The sequence below is a fragment of the Pipistrellus hanaki genome (assembly GCF_964339955.1).
Source record: "Pipistrellus hanaki genome assembly, chromosome: 4".
Lineage (NCBI taxonomy): Eukaryota > Metazoa > Chordata > Mammalia > Chiroptera > Vespertilionidae > Pipistrellus > Pipistrellus hanaki.
The window spans coordinates 93315313-93340091 of NC_140506.1; the positions used below are offsets into that span (position 1 = coordinate 93315313).

General features: G+C 44.3%; 1 protein-coding gene across 3 annotated transcripts in view; it reads right to left on the minus strand.

Annotated features, from left to right (window-relative positions):
• The window catches only part of RAB11FIP3 (RAB11 family interacting protein 3), a 96334-nt gene extending 71631 nt beyond the window's left edge, over positions 1-24703 (minus strand). The window contains exon 1 of one of the 3 annotated variants that reach the window (XM_084880493.1): positions 23699-24703. In XM_084880493.1, the coding sequence (XP_084736619.1) occupies positions 23699-24328 (630 nt within the window). In that variant the 5' untranslated portion in view covers positions 24329-24703. The remainder of the gene's footprint in view (positions 1-23698) is intronic. The other 2 variants (XM_084880491.1, XM_084880492.1) reach the window with 2 other exon arrangements.
• Positions 24704-24779: the final 76 nt, after the last annotated feature.

Consider the following 24779-nt stretch of genomic DNA (forward strand, 5'->3'; position numbering starts at 1 on the left):
AGGGCAACAGGTTCTTATTTTTTATATGTATTTTAATTTATTTCAGAGAGGAAGGGAGATGAAGAGATAGCTAGAAACATCAATGAAGAGAGAGAATCACTGATTGGCTGCTTCCTGCACGCCTGCTACTGGGGATCAAGCCCCCAACCTGGGCATGTGCCTTTGATCAGAATTAAACCCAGGACCCTTCAGTTTGCAGGATGATGCTCTATCTACTGTGCCAACCCGGCTAGGGCTACAGGTCCTTGATTCATGTATTACAATTACTAAGATTCCTCCCACTAGAAAGTTCTTAGTATAAAAGAGAAAGCCCATCCTAGCCAGTTTGGCTCAGTGGATATGGAGAGAGTGTCCCAGGTTCGATTCCAATCAAGAGCACATGTACAGGTTGTGGGCTCAATATCCAGTAGGGGGCATGCAGGAGGCAGCTAGTCAATGATTCTCTCTCATCTTTGATGTTTCCATCTCCCTCTCCCTCTCCCTCTCCCTCTCCCTCTCCCTCTCCCTCTCCTCTGAAATCAATAAAAATGTATTTTTTAAAAAGAGAGATAAAGCCCAATGTTCTCCTACGTGCTGATGAGGCCTCACTAACTGGTACTTCCCATGAAATGCATTATAAGGCAGGCTCCTTGAATGAAGGGAGGGGGTGTGTTAAAAATAAAATCACCCAGCCCGGATGGTGTGGCTAAGTGGTTGAGCATCGACCTATGAACCAGGAGGTCATGGTTCGATTCCCAGTCAGGGCACATACCCAGGTTCCGAGCTTGATCCCCAATGTGGAAAGTGCAGGAAGCAGCCAATAAATGATTCTCTCTCATCACTGATGTTTCTCTCTCTCTCCCTCTCCCTTCCTCTCTGAAATCAACAGAAACAATTTTTTTTAAGTAACCTTGTTTTTCTTGGATTTTAGTAAAGTAAACCATCCCACCCAATGCTGAATGAAACAGCACTTTTTTAAACAAGTGAGAAAAGAAGAAGGGTGAGAGAGGAGTGGAAGAAGAAAAGGAGAGGGAGGAGCAAACACTTGTGGAGGTTACTGCTCCGGCATGGCCTGTCCTTACTCTTCTTTCTCTCCGGAGAATCACACCTGCCAGGAAAGACTATCCACCTTTGTGTTCGAAGAGCCACCTGAGGAAGCTGCGGAGGGAACCTGAGCTCCTGCCCGCCAAGGGCCGCGCACAGGTGCTGCCTCTGAAACCGGAGCACGGCTGTGAAACACCATCCCGCGCTCTGGGGCCGCCAACAAGACCTCTCCGGCAGAAAACAGCACCCGGCACAGAAAAAACTCACCTTCCACCCAACTTCACTCAGTGCTGCGGCGGAGGCAGAAATCCAGAGAAGCACAAACAGAAGTGAGACAGCTGAACAGGAGTGAGCTGCTCAGGAACACAGCCCAGGGCAGTCTTCCATACCTTGGCAAATATCCACAACCTTCATGAGAATGATCACAGGCTCCAAAATGAAAGAGAAAAAAGCACTTTTGTATCAAAGCATGTGCACCACACCTACTCGGTCCTGCTGATTTCTCCTTGGGAATCCTTCACACTGACTGAGCCTAAGCCTGGCAGGGGTCAGGGCAGCACAGGGACAATCACAAAGGAAGCCTGTGCCGAAGCAGCAACTTGTGAGCCTGACCACATGCAAATTTTAAGTTCCTGATTATGCCCTAGCCAGTGTTGCTCAGTGGTTAAGAGTGCCGGCTGCACACCGAAGGGTCTCAGATAGGGTTCGCAGTCAAGTGCACATACCTGGGCTGTAGGTTGGCTCCTCTACCCCAGTCAGGGGTCAGGATGTATGCAGAAGGCAACTAACTGGTAACTAACTGGTCGATATCTGTCTGTCTCTGTCTCTCCTCCTCACTCCTCCCTCCCTTGCTCTCTCTCTGAAAATCAATGGGGAAAGTATCCTCAGGTGAGGATTAGAAAATAAAAAAAAAAGTTTATTGCTTACTTACTGGCAACAAAGGCCCCACTGACTCACAGACCGCAAGGACCCACAGACGCCTAATACACAGCTCTGGGTCTTTTCCCCAAGAAGGCAGCACCCCGAAACTGAAAACAATCGGACTTTGGGTTTGACAGTTCCATGTTCAAATTCAGCCTCTCTCACCAACTGCCTTCTCAGAGCTGTTCCTCAAGCAAGCTTCCTAGGCTAAGGTGACAACAACACAAACAAGCCACCCAAACCTGCTCTAAGTTCACGTGCTCCCTTCCTGGGGAGGACAAAGGCTATCCTCCTCATCGAAGTTCTCAACTTTACAGAGCGCAGAATGAGGTGTCCTGCTCTCTCCCTGGCCCGCCTCCCGGGTCTGACTGAGCACAGCTCTGTTGTAATTCCGTGTGCAGCCTGGGTCAAGAAGCACTGCTTTGGAGTAGAACATTGCTTGGAAACTAGTTAGAAGTGCTCCACCCAGAACTTGCTAAAAAGGAAACCTGCTGATGAGACCTAGCACTGAGTTTTAATAAACCCTCTAAGGCATTTTGATGCCTCTGGAGCTTGAGAACCTCCGGAGTGGAGGGAAGAGTAGAGGTACAGTCCAAAGATATCAGTTAAATATGTAACTGCATGTAACATCCCCAACTCCCCAGAGACACCCACAATAGAAATATTAACCCCATTTCAAAATTCAGTGTCATTTAGGGAACCTCTTATTTCACAGGTTGGGAATAAGAACCTGGATTCTTCCTTCTTTAAATACACAAGTCAAGAGTACATGCCTGAACATCAGTCACTCAAAAATCTATGTTGTTATATCATAGGAAGAGAGAATGAGAGCTGAGCATGGGGACAAAGTATGTGTTTGCTGAATGGTGGAAAAAAGCAACACAGGGCAAAGTTTATTGGCCTGCTGGGTAGCAGCACTGACTGTGAGGTCCCACCTCACATTAGGGTTCACGCACAAAAAATCAGCTTATGGTAGCAACCACAGAATATCATGCATAGGGATTGTTTTATTACTGTTACAGGATATTTCAAATACCTGATTTATTTTCACCACTTGTCTACATGTGTGCATCAGAAGCACTTTATGGGGAGTAGTGTGGATTTATCCCAAATAAGAACGCATTCCCATTGTTACTAGTGACTGGAGAAGAATTTATGTCCTTTGGCATGCATTTCTGGAACATTTGTCTATTTTAATAGTGGACAAATAGGACTTTAGTTACCGGGAATAGCAAAGGTTGTAGAAAAACAGGCCCAAGTCACTTTCCTCCATTTAAAAAAAAAATTTTTTTAATTGATTTTAGAGAGGAAGAGAGAGGGAGAAATAGAAATATCAATGATGAGAGAGAATCATTGATCGAATGCCTCCTGCACACTGCCCACTGGGGATCGAGCCTGCAACCTGAGCATGTTCCCTGATTGGGAATCGATCCATAACCTCCTGTCCTGGTTCACAGGTCAACGCTCAACTACTGAGCCATGCCAGCCGGGCTAACATATACTATTACTACATATAATAGGTAGCACATAGTCAGTAAATTAACATGTTTTATAGATGCCTATATTTAGGAAATGAGAAGACAGCAGTCACAACTACAGGAATAGGAACAGGGGATTCCTAGGAGGTAGAGGGAATGTTTTTCCCATAAGAAAAAGTAAATAGAAATCAACCAAAGAAAAAAAATAGGACCTGATCTGTTGATTGGGTCATAGGTAACCAGACGGGGGAAAAACAAACACACAAAAAGCACGGACAACATACAGAGCCTCACTTTAAGAGTAAGTAAAGCAGCCCAGCCAGTGTTGGGCTGAACTCATGAACCAGGAGGTCATGATTCCTTAGAGGGCACATGCCCAGGTTTCGGGCTCAATCCTCAGTAGGGGGCATTCAGGAGGCAGCCGATCAAGGATTCTCTCTCATCATGGATGTTTCTATCCCTCTCTCCCTCTCCCTTCCTCTCTCTGAAATCAATTTTTTTTTTTTAAGTAAGAAAAACATTTATCTTTCCTGTCCTAATTACAAACAGCCTCCAAACCATTACCTCTTATAAGCAGGAAATGTGTTTCTTAATTTCCTTTGTGAACTCCTCTAAAAAGCTAGCACCCAGCTTAGTTTACTGACACATGGTTTCAGGTAAACACACAACACCCTAGGGCCAAGCTCTTGAGCCACAAGCCTGGAATACACATGCAGTTATTTTAAGTTCCCCAGGAGCATCCTGGAGGGGAATTAAAATCCAGAGAGCACTTTGCCAAAGTGAGCCCTCAATCACGCTGACTCTTACTCTTTTTAAAAATATATATTTTATTGATTTTTTTACAGAGAGGAAGGGAGACTAGGGATGTGCCCACAACCAAGGCACATGCCCTTGACCGGAATCGAACCTGGGACCCTTCAGTCTACAGGCCGATGCTCTATCCACTGAGCCAAAACAGTTAGGGCTGACTCTTACTCTTTACAAGGTACTCCCCCAGTGTCAGAAAGAGTTCAATTATTTCACCTGCCTTACGCATCGCTCACAGCCACCTCTGAACTAGGTACCACTTATTTAGAGAGAAACCTAGAGCAGCTGAATAACCTGTCAGGGCCCTTAGCGTATCTCTGCCACCCAGCCTCCCCCTCCTCAGCCTCCTTTGTGATCTCTATCCTGTGACTTTCACTCTGTTCCTCTGCTCCCCCCGCTGGTCCTCAAAGGTGCTTCCTAAGCTCTCCTCTGGCAACTCTAGCTGAACACCATTGCTCAGTGCCAGCTGGTCCCAACACCACTCACCCTCCTTTTCTTGTTGACAGACTCCAATCCTGTTCAGGTCTTCCTCCTTCCTTTAATTCAGCAAATACCTCGGAGTGCTACTACACTCCAGCCCGCCAGGCACATTCATGGAGGGTGGGTGGGAAGGGAGGCAGAGATGACAAATATGAGAATAAATAAAACAGAGTTTGCTAGATAATGGTAAGTGCTAAGGAGAACAGTAAAGTGGGCAAAGGGAATGGAGAGTGTTGGAGGCAGGGAAGGCTGCCTATGGTCAGGCCAGGAAAGGGATCCTGACTGGTTTAGCCCACGGTTCTCATTCTCTGCACACTCCAGCATGAGTACCGCATTTCTAACAAGCCCCGAGACAATGCTAACGTAATGGTGCTGCTGCTGCTGGTCCAAGGACTCCACTTCGGAAAGCTCTGCTCAAGCCAACTGTGGAGCCTCCACCCTTTGCAGGGACAGGCCTGGGGAGCCAACAAAGGGGAGGAGGGTCAGGGGGCCTGGGGAGGACTGTAGAAGAGTTTCTTAAACAGAGACACAGGGAGAGGATTCTTTCTTCCCCAGGATGCTGGCTGCTACAGCCACAACCGTGACATCAGTGAGCTAGCATGCTGAGTAGCATAGACAGGGCCAGATTGTAAGGACGCAGTTAAAGTGTCACCTGCCCAGGGCTTGTTCTGTGTAAACGTTCTTAATTCTTGGAGCCATTTACAGTCCAGCTTTCTGTTACTTTCTGCTGGACTCTCAGACTGCATCTCTAGCCCAGACCTTTTCTGTGAGGTCCAAGCCCAGAGAGCACTGGGAAGCCCATGGATATGTCCAGGAGGTCTACAGTTGGGCTCCCACCTTCCCATCCCTCATCCTGATCCTCACCCACAACCTTTCAGCCATGGGGGTCACATCGTTATTGCCACTCCATCTCCTTGAGCACCACTAAGCCCAAGTAGTCGCCAGCCCTGCGCTGACCTCCTGACTAGTCTCCCCCAACTACTCCTGTCCTCCATAAACTGAGCCATCATTTGAAAAAGTAAATCATGGAAGAACCAAGGTGGCAGTATAGGTAAATGCCTGTACTCGCACCTCCCACAACCACATCAAAATTACAACTAAAATACAGAACAACCATCATTAAGAACTGCCTGAAAGCTGGCTGAATGGAAGTACTACAGCTAGAGAAGTAAAGAAGAAAGCATGAGACTGGTAGGAGGGACTGAAGGAGCTGGTCCAACACCCACATGAGCTGCTGTGTGTGTGTGTGTGTGTGTGTGTGTGTGTGCATCCTGCTTTTTTAACCAAGGGGAGATTGTCTCTGTGGAGGCTTCCCGTGGGGAGCAAGGGGCCCCAGCCCCACATCAGCCCCCCAGCCCAGGATTCCTGAGCTGGGAAGAGAAGTTCCCATAACTACAGGTTGTAAAATTCAGCAGAGATTGTGGCTGAGAGACACGGAGGCTGCTGGAGCCCCTGCTGTTCTGTTTAAAGGGCCAGTGCACAAACTAGAATTCGGTATCTCTGAGCTCCAGCATCATTCGACTCTGGGGTCCCAAACACATATGAGCAGGAACTGGACCGTCTGACAGCAGAGTAGAAACTAAGGGTGGCTTTCTCGCTCACAAAGGTCATTGTTTCTGTGCTAGGACCTCCTCTGAAGCAGGTCTGACTGGCAGCCATGGTGAGTCTCAATCAGCCTGGAGCACACTGTTGGCTCTGCCCTGGGGATTCGCTGAGACCCAGCCTCATCCAATTTGCAGCCCTACCAAGCTGTTTGTAGCAGCTTGTCCTGGCTCAGGCTTCTGACCTTGCTAAAATCCCCCAAACAAGCTGCAACTGGTGACAGTGTGCTCCAAACCTATCAATAAAAGGTCCAAGACCCAGCACTAGTACCAGCCTGCCTTGCTTCACAGCTGGGCGTCACCTCCTGCACAGCAGCTCTCCTGCTGTAGATCCAGCTGGTCCTCACAACCGATTGGCCTGGAGATCAACTCCTCCTAGAGACATTAACAGCAATCAAAGCTCAATTACAAAACTGTGCACACAGCTCACACAGGGACACACCTAGAGTGCCCAGCTCAGGTGACTGGGGAGGCTGAGCCACTGGGCCCTACAGGACACCTACTACACAAGGCCACTCTTCCAATTCCAGGAGACATGACAGCTCTACTTAATACATAGAAACAAACACAGTGCTTTGCTGGATGGCTGGCATCCCCTCTGTGTTTAATATCTTGAGGAAGGACAGGAAATGGGTTAATCTCACTTCTATATCCTACCTTAATAAACACCATCACGCACATTTGCTGAGCGAACAAATGAGAAGTGGCTGAGCTAGAAACAAAACCAAGGTCTGTCTGATTCCAAGCCCCAAGGACACCTTTTTGTTTCCTTTAATGTTACAAACAACATTCGTTTTATAGATGGAAGTACAGCCCTTACATAACTTAATACAAAAGAACATGACATTCAGCTACACACAGAATGGCCAGGATAACATCACCTACAGCAGCTCATCAGACATTCAGTCCCCAGGATTCCAAGCTCCCGCAAGAGCACTGCCCAGGGCCAGGCTCCTGCAGACGGGGCAGGGGAAGGAGTCGCCTGAAGTTACTCCGTTTACAGCTTCAGGGATTGGATTTTAGAGCCAGTAACAGGAAGCTCTTGCTGAGATAGATGAGGTATTTCCAGAAGCTCAGCCAAAGGCTTCTGCCTCCTCCCTGTAATACCTACTCTGATGCCACAGAAAAGCTCTGAAATGCTGGCTAAATACTAGCTTCAAAATGCCTACAACTCCAAAGCCCAAGACAATGTCCTCAAAGTTCCCAGCACAAAAATTAGGTCCTACTAGAAGTCAGGTACATGAAAAGTGACCAGTATGGTTGGAGATAGTGACATTACTCCTGTTAGAGAAGAGCTGGACAAAATAAATGCTTAGCAACCATAGTACATTAACATAATGAAACATCCCAGAGTTACAAAAAACTAAGTTGAAAACTTTCACCCACAAAATAAGCCAGTCAATGAAAGAGAAACACCACATGACCTCACTCATTTATGGATAATAAAGAACATTATAAACTGATGAACCAAAAGATAAGATATAGAGACAATAAAGCAACAAGCAGACTGTCAAATTACAGCGGGTAGGGTAGGGAGATCTGGGGGAGATAATAGATCAACAGTAGGACTTGTATACATGCATATAAGTACAACCAATGGACACAAAACTCTGGGGAGGGAGCGTATATATGGGGGGGAGAATGTTAAAATATGTACACAGATAATATCTAATTTAATTAAAAAATGTTAAAAAAAAAAAAAAAGAAAAAGAAAAGAAAAGAAAGAAAGAAAACTTTCACACACAAAATGCAAGAGAAAGGCTAAACCAAATAATTTGTTGACACAGATTTCCTGCAGATCACATTTGGGGGAGATAGAAAGGAGCTGCAGCATCTGAGTCCCAGCCCTGCCATCCCATTTTGAGACACTAACAAGTCTCGCTGTATGGTATCTCACAACTATGTGGGGGCAGTGAGGAAAGTGCACAGGCAGATTCCTAAGCTAGTCTGACAGATCCACGTATGGGGTGTTGAGGAGGGAGAGGAGCTTAAAACAGTTAAATGGGGTGAACACATGAGTTCTCTCCCTCCCTCCTGAAAGTCCACTGGAAAAACGCAGCCCCAGTGTTCTGGAAGACGCACAGAGATGGACAAGTGGAACTCAGAGCAAAGAGCACATAAATGTAAGGCCCAGAGAGGGGATGTCAGATAATCCAGCAAAGCACAGGAAGTAGAACAGTTATCGGTGTTGTACCTGGAAAAAGAAAATCCGGGTTGAGTGTCTGACATGGAACCTAGGCAAGAAGACTAAATCAGAAAAGACAACCAGGGATGCCCCCAAAGCAGGACACTGGGCCCAGAGGACAATGGGGGTAAAGAGGAGCCCCTGAGTGACAAAAGGAGCTAGTGCACAGCAATGGAAGTCCAAGAGAGTGTACTGAACAGTGACTCCTGCAGACATACTAGAAAGAACTTTGCTAATCTGTAGAAAATTAAGCAAATAAAAACGTAATGTTGTATGGAAAAAACAAAGATTGCATTAGAAAGGAAAGGTAATCATAGCACACTATCAGGTATGAAAGATATCTACAGTCAAAATAGATAAATACAGAATGTCTATTTAGGCAAGATTAGAATTAACTGTATTGAAAAAATGGAGGAGACAGAGAGAAATATGTGGGTGTACCCTCTACAGAAGAAACTCCATAGAAACTACCTAAAACTGAGGGGCAAGAAAGAATACCAGAAGGAAACAGCCAGGGGTCTGGAAGTGGGAAGTAAGGAGAGTGTAACTACTTTGTTATATAACATGTAGCTCACTACTTGATTTTTTTAAAAATATATTTTATTGATTTTTTACAGAGAGGAAGGGAGAGAGATAGAGAGCTAGAACTGTGGATGAGAGAGAAACATCGACCAGCTGCCTCTTGCACACCCCCTGCCGGGGGGGGGTGGGGGGAGGGGGGGATGTGCCAGCAACCAAGGTACATGCCCTTGACTGGAATCGAACCGGGGACCTTTCAGGCCGCAGACCGACGCTCTACCACTGAGCTAAACCGATTTCGGCACTACTTGATTTTTTAAATTATACACATGACAAAAATTAAAATTAAACCAAAATACAAAATTAAAATAAATACCAAAAAGAGTGCAGCAAGCTGAGGTAGGAGGGTAGCTGAGACATATCAGAAAGGCGGCCAAGGTGTGCTGCTTTCCCAGGGTGGGTCCTGGCTTTTCCTCTGTAGCTTCCTACCACGGTGAGAGCAGTGAGGGCAGAGGGAGCCCTGAGGCATTCTGCGAGCCAGCAGAGTGGGTCCTAAGTAAACATTTATGAAATTAATGTGTCAGAATAAATACAACAGTGAGGGAAAGAACAGTGTTAAATAAAATATGACAGGGGGTGGGGGAGAGATGCAAACATTTTCAAAATTCTCTAGAAAACTGAGTGACACACCGGGACCAACAACAGCAGCATCACCAGAAACTAAGTAGAAACACATTTCTTAGCAGGCCTCACCCAAACCAGATAAATTAGGCACTCTGGGAAGGGCCCAGAAATCAGTTTTAAGGAGATCTAAGTGATTCTGATGACAGCAAGTGTGTGAGGTCAGGTGACAACCTGGTCCCTTCAGTGGTGTAAAATAGTCCGTCTCAGCCTGGAGATCCTGAGGGAGACTGTGTCCGGGAAGTGTGGTATCCAAGTTCATAACAAATTTCATAACATGCTAAGACATTCTTTCCTTTCTTTCATCTCACTTGCCCACAAATGTACAGTGGAGTTTTCCAGAGGTTACATGATACATTGCTTGCAGAGGCAGATAAAACAATCCAGCTCTCACCCAGCCTGTGTGACTCAGTAATTAAGCATCGACCCGACCCATGAACCAAAATGTCACTGGTTCAGTTCCCAGTCAGGGCACATGCCTGGCTGTGGGCTTGATCCCCAGTAAGAGGTGTATAGGAGACAGCCAATTGATGTGATGTTTCTATTTCTCTATCCCTCTCCCTTCCGCTCTCTCTAAAATATCAATAAAACACCTATTTAAAAAAAAAAAAAACATTAAAAAAAGAATCCAGAGAGATGCAAATCAAAACAACAATGAGGTACCATCTCACACCTGTCAAAATGGCCAACATCAACAAATCAATAAACGACAAGTGTTGGAGAGGTTGCGGAGAAAAAGGAACCCTCGTGCACTGCTGGTGGGAATGCAGACTGGTGCAACCACTGTGGAGAACAGTGTGGAGTTTCCTCAAAAAACTGAAAATGGAACTCCATTTGACCCAGTAATCCCACTCCTAGGAATATATCCCAAGAAACTAGAAACACCAATCAGAAAGGATATATGCACCCCTATGTTCATAGCAGCACAATCTACAATAGCTAGAATTTGGAAACAGCCTAGGTGCCCATCAGCAGATGATTGGATCCAAAAACTATGGTATATCTACACAACGGAATACTATGCTGCCATAAAAAAGAAGGAATTCTCATCATTTGCAGCAACCTGGATGGAATTGGAGAACATCATGCTGAGTGAAATAAGCCAGTCAATGAAAGATAAACACTATATGACCTCATTCATTTATGGATAATAAAGAACATTATAAACTGATGAACCAAAAGATAGATATAGAGACAGTAAAGCAACAAGCAGACTGTTAAATTACAGCGGGGAGGGTAGGAAGATCTGGGGGAGATAATAGATCAACCGAAGGACTTGTATACATGCATATAAATACAACCAATGGACACAAAACTCTGGGGAGGGAGGGTATGTATGGGGGGGAGGGGCAATGTTAAAATATGTACACAGATAATAATTTAATTTAAAAAATGTAAAAGAAAAAAAAAAAGAATCCAGCTCTCTTCAATTAAACCAGACATTTAAGAGACTTGCAAAAATGTAAAACAATCCCACTCATCTCACTATTTTAGAAAAGTTATTTTGCATAAAAATGTCAATGTTAACATGTAATGATTTATTTTTAGTGTTTTTAAGTTACAGTTTTGCTTTGTTTTCTTGTCTATTGAGGCATTTTATTTGCATGTATGTATTACATCTCTAGAAAAAGAATCCCAGGATTTTCCTTCTGTATTTTCATCTACCTTTTTCATGGTCCATGATGCCCTCAAAGGTTGTCAGTACAACGAAACCAAACTGATGGGGCAGAAAGCAGATGGTTCTGCCATTTTTTTATACATACATATATATTTTTTAATTGACTTCAGAGAGGGAGGAAGAAAGAAACATCAATGATGAGAGAGAATCACTGACTGGTTGCCTCCTGCATGTACCCTACTGGGGATTGAGCCCACAACCTGGGCACGTGCCCTTGTCCAGAATCGATCCAGGACCCTGCAGTCTGCAGGTCAATGCTCTATCCACTGAGCCAAATCAGTTAAGGCCATTTTTCTATATTTTTGAGTTGCATATCAAACCTGAGGCTGATTATTCCACACTTGCCTAACCTGCCTGTGAGGTTCACAATTTCCCCAGCTCTGTGGCCATCAAAATTTTCAAATTCGCCCATGTAACAGGCTTCATCATTACAGTGAGAAGCATCATTACAGACATGACCTTGGAGCATGGCCTAATGAGAACCTAGTGTTTGCCTCTTTTTGGCTCTGTTGACACTCTTGAGGGCATTGGCCAGGACATCCATGAGCACCATATGCAAGCACGGAAACATGGCGAAAAGAGCGGTTTTGTTTTCTTTTAATCCAGAATCCAATCAAAGGCCAGGAATTAGTTGTTACAATTCATTGGTCTTCTTCAATCGAGAAGTGTCCCAATCCTTTTTATGACAGTGACATTTTGAAGAATTCAGGCTGCTGCTGTGTAGAATGCCTACAGTCTGAGTTTATCTGATATTTTTCTGCTTATGTGACTCAGTTAAACATGTTTTGCATCCCATCCAGAGACACATAATCTGTTATTGGGGAGTCTGAATTTGATCACCTGGTCAAGACAGAGTCTACCAGGTTTGTCCAATATAGAGATATCTTTTTCCTTTTGAAATCAATCATCTGTAGAATGATACTGTAGACTGTGTGAGTATCCTGTTCGCCACCCCAATCCCTCACAAATGTTTACACAATGTTTCTTGCCAACCATTGACGATTGTTGCCTGATTCAATTATTACCTTGGTGGTTGCAAAATGCTGATTCTCTAAATCTTTCACTCATTCTACTTTAACTGGCATTAGTCTATAAGGAGCCCAATACACCCTTCGGAGTATCACTGGGACTGATTTTTAAAAAAATATATTTTATTAATTTTTTACAGAGAGAAAGGGAAAGGGATAGAGTGTTAGAAATGTCGATGAGAGAGAATCATCGATCAGCTGCCTCCTGCACATTTCCCACTGGGGATGTGCCCACAACCAAGGTACATGCCCTTGACCGGAATCAAACTTGGGACCTTTCAGTCTGCAGACCGACGCTCTATCCACTGAGCCAAACCGGTTTCGGCTGGGACTGATTTTTACTATGTGCTGTGAACTTTAAATTCAATGTATCCTTTATCATAACATCATTACTCTTTTTTTGGTGCTCAAAAATGTCCCAGATTTACCCAGTGAGAACCCATTTGAGTTGCTTTTGTTTCAACGTGTCTTCATCAATTTTTGAACACTTCCTTGCTTTCTGGTACAAAATAAATCAGGTTCACATTGAATTTAGTCTGCCCAAAATCTGGACTATTTCTCCAAGGATCTTTGTTTCTTTTAGTGGTAAATGATATTTGGCAGCCAAGATCTGGGGGCAAGGGGTACTCATTGTTATTAGGATGTCACTGCCCCCACACCCTCTCAGGAGGCAGAGCTAGGAATTTTTTTTGAACAGGTATTCACATTGATACCTCTAATTTAAACCCCAAGATGACAAGGTTCTTCCCCACCTTTTTCATACCATATTTTTATCTCCTTTCTCCCTGAGAACTGTGGTTCCCAACACTAACCAGTATATTTCTCAATGGCACTATCCCAAAATATAACCAAAGTAATTTCAAAATTACTACTGCTGATCTATCAACAAACCTACTTTGTAGTTCTTTTTTTCTTTTGAACATATTCCACTAAAGGTATACAGAGCTCTGTATTCATGTGGCTTAAATTATATTTGAACTAAATTTTAGGGGTTTTTCCCCCCCCGTTATTATTGCTTTAATTGTATTTTTTGAGTATTTAGAATATTCGCATGGTTCAAAGTCAAAATTGTAAAAAAAGGCATACTCAGCCTGGCCGGATGGCTCAGTTACTTAGAGAATTGTTCAGTAGCAAAAGGTTGTAGGTTCAATTCCCGGTCAGGGCGCATACCTAGGTTGGGGTCTGATCCCCCGTTGGGACACATTCAGGGGGTAGTCGATGTTTCTCTCACATCAATATGCATTGATATGTCTCTCTTCCTCTCTCTTTAAAAAATCAATATAAAGATTTTTTTTTTAAATGCATTCTCAGATAAGTTTGTCTCTCACCCATATCAATTATACCTTTGTCCCCACCTGCCTAAGTAAATTATTTACAATTAGTTTCTAGTCTATCCTTCCTGTGTCTCTTTTTGTAGGAACAAATATATGCATATTCTTATTTCCCCTTTTTTCTCTCTTTTTAATATATTTAAGTTGATTTCAGAGAGGAAGGCAGAGGGAGAGAGAGACAGAAACACCTATGATGAGAATCATTTATCGGCTGCGTCCTGCACACCCCCTACTGGGGATCAAACCCACAACCAGGGCATGTGCCCCTGACTGGAACTGAACCCAGGACCCTTCAGTCCATAGGCCAATGCTCTATCCACTGAGCCAAACCAGGTAAGGCTCCCCTTCTTTCTTATTTCACATGTTTTTTCTTTCTTTTCTTTAACAGTCAGATCCTGCTGGCCCAGGCCTGCCCTGGAGCATGAGTATGGAAACCTCAGATGGGTTGAAGATTATAACTACATGATCAGGAGGATAAGGGCAAGGAGATAGAGGCTAGTCTAGGGACTGGTTTCTTATTCTACCTGTGAATTCCTCTTCCTCTAAGTCCATCATTTCGTGTTCTGGGCCTCAGATCCCTTATCTGTTTGTGTGTGTGTGTGTGTGTGTGTGTGTGGGTGGGTGTGGGTGTGTGGGTGTGTGTTTTAATTATAGTAAGTTAACCATTTTAAAGTATATAGTTCGGTAGCATTAAGTACATTGTCATACAACCATCACCCTTACCCATCTCTGGGACTTTTTCATCTTCCCAAACTTAAACTCCACCCATTAAACACCATCCCCATTCCCCTCCCCTGGGAACCACCATTCTACTTCCCATCTCTATAATTTGACTATTCTCTAAGATGAACCATACAATACTTATTCTTTCTTACCACATGTTATTAATTTGTCCTCCCCCTCCTCAATATATCTTAGAAATCACTCCCTACCGGTTCATAGGAATCTTGCTTTTATTTTTGCAGCTGCACAGTCCTCTGCTGTGTGGATGTATTTCACTAATCCTGATGGCTTTTGGGTTGTTTCCATATTTTATATCATAGATGAAACTGCTATGAATAACTGTGTGCACCTGCGATTTATATTTATAAATAAAGCTACATCCTAGAAGTGGGCCTGTTAGGTCAAAGGAAAAATGCATATACAGATACTACTGAATTCCCCTCAGTGAAGACTGTACCATTTTGTACTCTCACCAGCAGTATGAGAGTGTGCCTATTTCCCAAGAGCCTCACAACTGAATGTATTCATGCTTTGCCAAAGTAAACAAGAAATGCTGTCTCAGTGATTTTAGTCTGTGTTTCTCTTATCATGAGTGTAACTGAGCATCTTTGTTACAAAGCAAGGGTTCACTGCCTGATGCACATACCGTTTCCCCGAAAATAAGACAGTGTCTTATATTAATTTTTTCTCCCAAAGTTGCGCTAGGTCTTATTTTCAGGGGATGTCTTATCTTTCCATGCGCTAAGTCTTATTTTCGGAGGATGTCTTATTTTCAGGGAAACACGGTAGAAGCCAATAAATACTATGGCACCAGCTTTTAAGAAAAGAAAAAGCTTTATTTGTGAGTTGACTGGTAAGGAAACAGGAGGCAAGTTTCAAATCGATCTTCAATCCAAGATTCAGGATGAGATTTTAAGCATCAGATCTTCCTGGACAATGAACCCTTCACTGAAGGGATTCAAGTTCTGGCCAGATTCTAGTCCTTTGGTTCTGTAGGGAGGAGCAGTTAAGGGTTCATAAGTGGTGTATCCAAGGCTTAAACTTTGGTTCTGGGTCTTGTTGGAGACAGGATAGGACCTGTGAGAGCTGGTTCTGAGGTTACATTTTTGTTTTGTTATTGTTTTTGTATGTCTAAGAGCTATTTGTGTATCTTTTTCTGTGGAATGTCTTCATATCTTTTTCCATTCTCCTATCAGATTTAAGTCTCTTTTCCCTTTGACCTTTAAGAATTTTTGTATCAGTCTTTCATCTGTGACTCATGTTTTAAAAAATCTTACCTAAGAACACACTGGTCAAGCTTGCTATGCCCTCCTGAATCTTCTAGACGAAGCTCTGAAGTGCCTTCACTGATATACGCAGGAAGACCAGGGATCAGACTGTACACAAAACCCTAAAGGTTAACAAGTGCTCTGAAGCAGAACCAGGAACCTAGCCACCCTCTGGTAGATCTCTCCACAGTTCACATCCCTCATCTGCATTTCAATAGAAAAATGTTCTCACTGGCTGCAGTTTTTAAAGGGCACTTCAATAGGCTTTCAGAGGAAATTCTAATTTTTTCTAATCGGTGTGGATTTTTACCTATTTTTATTGAGGCTCAAGCAATCTATTAGTAAAGATTAAATTACTACTTAACTTTTTTAAAATATAATTAATCAGTTCACTGGCAGGTACCTTAATCTAACAACAACAACAAAAAGCCCTTGGAATATCTGTGGATTACTAGAGACAGTAAAATGTTCTGTTTAGTGTCCAATGATTTACATACAGCAATGAAGGTCTTTATAATCCTGAACAATTCCTCTTGTCAAAGCAGATAAACACCTAGCCAACAGTCTTAGCCAACAGGTACCACTTCATTCATAACCTGAGTTTTAGGCTTTAAATTGATTAAACTTGCTTAAAGAAATACAGAATAAATTACTGTATGTTAAATGAAAAACAATCACAAAACCCTCTGACAACAACACTGATAACCTCCCAATACCATGGAGCCCTAGCTCAAAACAGGGATAAAAACCAGCAAGCTCACTTTTGACTACAGCAAGTCTACTTACGTGTGAACACAGAAGGCTCTAACACTATAGTAAAAGTTTATAAAAGTATCCAACAAAAGTAAAAGTACAATAGATCATTTAACAAACTTAAATCCTTCTGAACACATGGGTCTTTAGAAAAATAACCAAGATTTCAATAAAATAGCTAAAAGTTTTAGAAATAGCCGAAACCGGTTTGGCTCAGTGGATAGAGTGTCAGCTTGCAGACTGAAAGGTCCCAGGTTCGATTCCAGTCAAGGCATGTATCTTGGTTGCAGGCACATACCCAGTAGGGAGTGCGCAGGAGGCAGCTGATTGATGTTTCTCTCTCATCGATGTTTCCCTCTATCCCTCTCCCTTCCTCTCTGTAAAAAAATCAATAAAATATATTTTTAAAATAAATATTAGCTCTGGTTTTAAAAATAAAAAACATAAGAACACAATTGTAACTAGAGTAATACCAACTTGCCTAAAACGAGCATGTAATATTTGGACAGCAAAATAAAATTGTACCTACTGAAAAAACGTATTTTCTTTACTAACCATGATAATGAACCCCTTTATCCTAATCCACTAGTCTCAGGAACTTTTTAAATTATAGGGTAAGTGTAACTTTAAGTAATTCCTCCACGAATTACTTAAAGTTACTTATTAGATATTGACGAAAATGACCAACTGGAAGCCAACCTTCAAGAATTACAGGCACTTGCCTAACGGGTTTGGCGAGATCTTCAATTTTAAAAAATTGATCAAAAAGCAGGTCCAAAGTAACAGATATTGAAATTATACAATTTTTGTACAATGAAGCATTTATTATACTACATATTTTCATTTATTATTTACTAAATACTTAAAGTAACTATCTTTCTAGATGGAATTATAGTGATACTTATTTTTCTGATATTGCTTACTGGTATTTAATTTCATCTTTTAATTTATTTTTAAATATGAAACACTTTACAAATTTGAATGTCATCCTTGCACAGGGGCCATGCTAATCTTTTATTTCCTTCCAATTTTAGTACATGTGCTGCTGATGTGAACATTACTTTGATCTTTTTAAGCAATGAACATCTATTGAAATGACTTAATTTCTAACCAATTATCCCAATTGTGTATTTTTATATACAGTCGTGTGTGTGTGTGTGTGTGTGTGTGTGTGTATTAACAAAAAAGTTCAGAAGTGCCACACTGGTATGACTCAGTGGTTGAGAGTTGATCCATGCACCAAGAGGTCACTGGTTCAATTCCTGGTCAGGGCATATACCTGGGTTGTGGGCTCAATCCCCAGCAAGGGGTGTGCCGGAGGCAGCCGATCCATGTTGATTTTTCTCATCAATGTTTCTCTCTCTCCCTCCTTCTCTAAAATCAATAAAAACATATTAAAAAAAAAAAAAAAAAAAAAAGCCGAAACCGGTTTGGCTCAGTGGATAGAGCATCGGCCTGCGGACTGAAAGGTCCTGGGTTCGATTCCGGTCAAGGGCATGTACCTTGATTACAGGCACATCCCCAGCAGGGGGTATGCAGGAGGCAGCTGGTCAATGTTTCTCTCTCATCAATGTTTCTAACTCTCTATCCCTCTCTCTTCTTCTCTGTAAAAAACCAATAGAATATATATTTTTAAAAATCCAGAAGGAAATGCACTAAAATACTAATGGTATTTTTCTCAGGATAATGCGATTGTTAGTCATTTTTTGTTTTATATTTTACTAGTGGCCCCATGCACGGATTCGTGCACACTGAAAGGAAAGTAATTAGAATATTTTAATATTGCTATTTGCCCTTTCTCCCTCAGTGCCTGATCACTATCTGCAGGGCAATTGGGCCCCGCTCACACCTGCCTTTGTCCTGGCTCATCTGCTGTAGTCCCACTGTTAGAATCCATCAGGGCCAGCATTGCTTCTACTGCCACCTGCTGCCAGCACCACCGAAGCCCACCATGTTCCACACTGCCCCCTGGTGGTCAACACACATTATAGCAAGGGGTCAAACTCTTGGTGGGATGACTACCAGAGGGGACAATTTGCATATTAGGCTTTTAGTATATAGGACATCACTCTGTATTTTCCAGGATTTTTTAATAATAAGCATGCACCCTGTCTGAGTAGCTCAGTTGGTTGGAGCATAGTCCCTATACACCATGGTTGCAGGTTCGATGTCCATGAATAAGCGGGAAAACAAATAAATGTTTCTCTCTCTTAAAAAAAATCAATCAAAAAAATTAAAATAATAAACACGTTATTTTTATAATATAAAGATGACTTTTTTTAATGTATTTTTTATTGATTTTGTACAGAGAGGAAGGGAGAGAGATAGAGAGTTAGAAACATCGATGAGAGAGAGTCATCGATCAGCTGCCTCTTGCACACCCCCTACTGGGGATATGCCTGCAACCAAGGTACATGCCCTTGACCGGAATCGAACCCGGGACCTTTCAGTCCCCAAGCCGACGCTCTATCCATTGAGCCAAACCGGTTTCGGCTGAAGATGACATTTTTTAACACACTAACACAATTGCCTGTGATCAATCACATAAAGAAACATTTTCTGGCCCCAGCCCACATGGCTCAATGGTTGTGCTTCAACCTATGAAACAGGAGGTCATCATTTGTTTCCAGGTCGGGGTATATGCCTAGATTGTGGTCTTGATCCTCAGCAGGGGGTGTGCAGGAGGCAGCAGATCAATGATTCTCAATGTTTCTCTCTCATCATTGATGTTTCTCTCTCTCTCTCCCTCTCCCTTCCTCTCTGAAATCAATGAAAATATGTATTTTTTTAAAAATCATTATCTTTTACCAATTCACCTGACATACAGACCAAGAGGTACACATACAAACACATACACACACACAAAAAAAACAGAAGCTCCCACATGCACCTACTCTCACATACTAGGTTCATTCTCTCTCACACATCAGCCCCACATGACCTGCTTACACAAGTACTCATTCTCTTGCGCACAGTCACACTCACACACACTTAAATTCAAGGCTAGAGTAGAAACTGGAAAGGACACTGAAGCAACTAAAAGGTGCAGCCAAAATAAACAAAAGGCTCAGCCAAATGTCCCTAGGGACTTCCAACTCCTACCAGCAGAGGAACAGGAATGAAAAGCAGGGAGACCTGAGTATCAGCACTCCCCTAGCAGCCTACTTATGCAAAGCACTGTCCTGAAGAGGACAGACAAAGCCTACAATGTTACTGAAGGGCTTTCATTCTGTGCTTCCATATATAGGGTTCTCTGAAAAGGATCAGTGACTATCAAAACGTAAATGTTTAAGTTAGGGCATTAATACAATGTGAAGATAATCCCTACAAGTAATTCTTTTGAAAAATAAAGCCAATCCTTTCCACAATACTCTTAGAATTTATTCTATAATTTCTGCTTTACAATGAGTTAGTGATGACTATAAAAGTATCAGAACTCTCAGTATGAATTGTATTGATGAGAAGTGGTCAAGCTTGTTTAAAAAAAAACAAAACTATTCCAGCCGAAACCGGTTTGCCTCAATGGATAGAGCGCCAGCCTGCGGACTGAAGGGTCCCAGGTTCGATTCCAGTCAAGGACATATGCCTGTGTTGTGGGCTTGATCTCCAGTATGGGGCGTGCAGGAAGCAGCTGATCAATGATTCTCTCTTATTCTTGATGTTTCTATCTCTCTTTCCCTCTCTCTTCCTTTCTGAAACCAATAAAAACATATTTTTTTAAAAACCTATTCCAAGTTCACAACTAGTGCCTGGGTGCATCTGAGTCCTGTTTCACCTAGAAAGCTCCACTGTAGACCTTTCTCCTTTTCTCTGCTGACTCCTGCCAACACTGTTATATTACACCACACCTGATCTATCACCAGATGATGTAATGAGATCCAAACACACCATGACATTGCTGAAGAGGCACACAAAGGCCATCTGTATTATAAATGGGAGCTGCTTATATTAAAACTTCAGCTATAGCACTTAAATAATTTAAAATGTTTTCTTCATAAACAGATTACTTAAAAGATACTGAACATAATATCTTTGAAAATTTTGAAATAACCAAGATAATCTATTTGTTATCATAGAGGACAGTAATGTGACCATTCTAAGAGTTTCTTGCACTCAATATTTTGAAATCTCAAGGTGGAAAGTACAAAATTTATGGTTTTATTGCTGTTATCCAATTTATCTAAACAGTTTCTAGGGTTTTCAAAAAAAATCATGAATGTTTTCAAATGAATTCTTATCTTTTAGAAATATATACTGAAATATTTATGGATGAAATAATATGTCACATATGTTATCAAAATAATAATCCAGGGATGACCAGCCAGTTTAGCACTGGCCTATGAACCAGGAGGTCACAGTTCAATTCCCAGCCAGGGCATATGCCCAGGTTGCAGGCTCGATCCTCAGTGGGGAGGGGCATGTAGAAGGCAGCCGATCAATAATTCTCTCATCACTGATGTTTCTATCTCTCTCTCCCTCTCCCCCCTCTCTCTGAAATCAATAAAAACATATTTTAAAATTTTTTTTTAAATAATAATTCAGGGATGGGAAGTTTACAGATAAACCAAGACTGCTGAAACTGAGCAATGGCTAGGGAGCAGAGAGATGGGGGTAGGGAGGAGGTCACTAGACTACTTATGAGTATGTTCAAGACTTTTCATTTAAAAGTTCAAAAATATTCATCATGAGGTAGAATTCTTCACTTTTCTCTAAACTACTTCACTATCAGAAAATATTTCTTCTCTTTGCTCCTCTATAATGTATTCTGATAAGGGACTTGGGAAAAGCAAGTCTAAAATCATAGTAAAGGACAGCAAAACTTACACACACACACACACACACACACACACAAGTCAACCTTTCATTGCACTGGGAATTCATCTGCTCCTCCACCAGCCCAGGGAGCTCGCTCAAGTCCAGGTACTTAGATCAAGCCTAACACTGCTTCCTCCTGAGCAGTCTGGGGGAGCAGGCAGAAGGGGCAATGCCACAGGCCTCCTTACACTTGTCCAGCCCCTCAAAACCCAAGCCCTGACACCAAATTTAAAATTCCAGCAGGACCTATCAGAGCAAAGAATTTTGACTCATTTCTCCTTTGTGATTACAAGAAAGCTCAGCCCCAAATAACAACCCAAAGTTTTTCCCACTTGGATCAATAAGGACAGTCACCATACAACAAAAGGTGCTTCTCAAATGAAAAGGATTTTATGAAGTCAGTAAGATGAAACTTCATGGGAATATTTTGAGATACCAAATCTAAGAAGTTGAGAGCTATCTAAAAATTACAGGTCAAAAGACCTCGCTCTAGTACTGACATTTTGTTTGTGGGATGTTGAGAGCTACTTCAACTTTCTGGGCTTCTGTTTCTTACCTGCAAAGTGAAATGAAGCCTATTACTACTTCAGAGAAAGGTGGTGATGATCTAGCGAAAACACAAATGAGCCTGATATAAGCTGTCAAGTACTTTATCAAAGTCAGGTTATGGTGAAAAGAAAAAAAAAAGGACGAACGAATGTGGTATTTTTTTAAACATCTTTGGTTTAATGAGAAAGGGTGTGCTTGGAGAGAAGACACATCACACTAGCAAAACACAACCAAGGAGGATGGCCAAGGTGCTTTCTGACCCCGGGGCAAGAAGGAAAAGTATCAAAAGAGCTTGGACCAGCAATCACAATCCCTGCTAACTATACCGGAAGTTATACCATATCTCTCTCTGCCCATTAGACCAGCACGTAGGACACCCGTCTGAGCAACATCTTCCAACTGAGAGCTAAACAAAAGCAGTACACTGATGCCCACAGAAGCATGCACATCTTCCTGGGCTCAAGGGACAAATGGGGGGCTGGGGAGAGGGGGGAGCATGGACCCCCTTATCAAGGCTCCTTTTTTTAAATTTCTTTCTTTTTAAAATTTTATTTTTGGATTGACTTTTAAAGTAAGAGATGGAGGGAGGAAGAGAGGGAGGGAGGGAGGGAGGGAAACACCGGACCTGCAGTTCCACTTATTCATGGATTCATTGGTTGTGCCCTGACCAAATCAAGCCTCACAACCTTGGCGCATGGGGACCATGCTCCAATCAACTGAGCTACCCAGCCAGGGCCATAAAGGTTCTTAATGTTATGCCTGATACCCTAAACATTAGAATGTCAACTTCACCTCTTTTCTTAAAGATCTCTTGGCTTAAACATGCATATACACTTGAAAGCCCACTTAACAAATGTCTGCATGTGTTGAGAAGGCAATAAAATGCAAAAACTAGAAGATCAGCATTTTAGGGATTTCTTACTACTAAGTGAAATATGCAAAAGTGCACACCAGCAACCTATTTGCTGTCTCCCGAGCTATTCTTACCAGAACACACACAGCCGCGCTGCTGTCACCTGGAACTTCCAGGAGTGCTGAGACGGAGGGGAGAGCGGCTGCAGCCCTGGGAGGCTGCGCGGTGCCTGTGCCACCCTGCACCGTGCATGCCCACTGCTGCCTGTCTGTGCACCTCACATCTCCTTCAAAGTGGAGGCTGCTCAAGTCTGCATCCACCAGCCCGGGAGGGATCGTTCAGTTGGTCAGAGCATCTTCCCAATGATACACCGAAGTTATGAGTTCCATCCCATGTCTAGGCACAGACAAGCATCAACCAATGAATGCATAAATAAGTGGAAAAACATTAAGTTGATGTTCTCCTCTCTCTCCCTTCTTCTCTAAAACCAATACATAAAATAAAAAAAGCGTGCACTGTCTCCCAAACAATAAAAGATGAGTCTTTGTAGAACATAATGCCAAAACGGTGTCTATTCGCGTGATCTTAAGTAGCCAAGCACAGCCTGGCCTTTGAGATCTGAAGGAATGAATTACTTCAGCCAAGCCAGACCTGGGCCCTCAGGGGGAGGAACCGCCAGGCACCTCTTCATTCAGGGGGCACGTCCATCAGGCAGCTGGGCCAGGACCTACCTCCCCTGGGTTCAGGAAAGATCCAGCTCCCGTGGCACAGTAGGGGGGGGGGGGGGTAAGGGAGAAGGGGGGCGCAGTGAAAGAATCCGACTCCCTAGAATAGAACCTCTTTAAAGGAGGAAAAGATGCTTTAATAAAATTCAACCAAAAAAAGAACGTGCGGGACCATTGGTCCTAACCGTGCATTTCCCGACCACAGAGGAGCACGTCGGCCCGGAGGCGGCGCCCCGGGCCAGGCTCCCACGCTGCGGGCCCAGACGCTCGCCGAGTTTACCTGCTCAGCCCCGTAGACGGTGGCGAACTGGACGAAGTCCTCCACGCGGACGAAGCCGTCCCCATCCCCGTCCAGGGCATCGAACACGGTTCGGAGGCGGGGGCCGTCTTCCGCACACCCCGCAGGCTCGCTCGCTGGAGAGCGGCTCTGGCTTCCGTCCGAGGGCAGGTGCGTGTCCACGGGACCCACCTCCAGCGCCAACTCGCCCGCCGTGGGCGAGGGCGAAGGAGGGAAGAAGTCGACCTCGCCCATACCGCGGCGGCTGTCGCTGAAATCCTGCGCGCGGGGAGACGCGCTCTCCGGACAACTTTGGGAGCCATAATCCTCTGACTCTTCAGTCCAGAAAAAAAGCGGGCCGAGTCCGGGCAGCTGCCGATCGGGGTCGGGATCGGGATCGGGGTCGGGATCGGGGTCGGAGTCGTCGGGGCCGGCGGCCTGACTCGGCAGCAGGTAGGAGGCCCCCGGAGCCCCATCGGCGCTCAAGCCGGCAGGGTCCCGCGGGCCCGGCCCAGGGCGCGGGGCGGGGTCGGCGGGCGTAGGGGCGGCCCCCGGCCAGTCGGGTCCGCCGGGCTCCGGGTCGGGGCCCGGGCCGCCCGTTGGGGAGGCCGACCGGCCCGGCTCCATCTTCATGGACGCGACCCGGGCCGCGGCGCGGGCCCTCGAGACCAGGAGTGAGGCGGGCGGCGCGGGCGGCAGACAAAGGCGCTCAGGGCGCGGCGGCGGGCGCGGGCATCCCCGCGGCGGCGGCGCGGGCGTGCGCGCGCGGGGCTCCCGGGCTGCTCCGGCTGGCGCTCGGGCCCTGCTCCGCCCTCGCCCATCTTGGCGCCGCGCTTCAGCTGCCCTCGGCCCCGCGGCGCGGCGGATCACGGCCCATGGCGGCGGGCGCCGGGAGGGCGCGGAGGAGGGCCGGGGCGGTGTGAGGCCGAGGGGCTGAGGAGGCCGGCGGAGAGGACGCTGAGGAGGAGTACGCCGAGGAGGGTGAGGAGGAAGGATGAGACGCCCGAGGTACCCAAGCGAACGCCGCCGCCCTGGCCCCGCCCCCTGCCGGCCTTACGTCAGCACGCCCCGGCGCCGCGGCCCC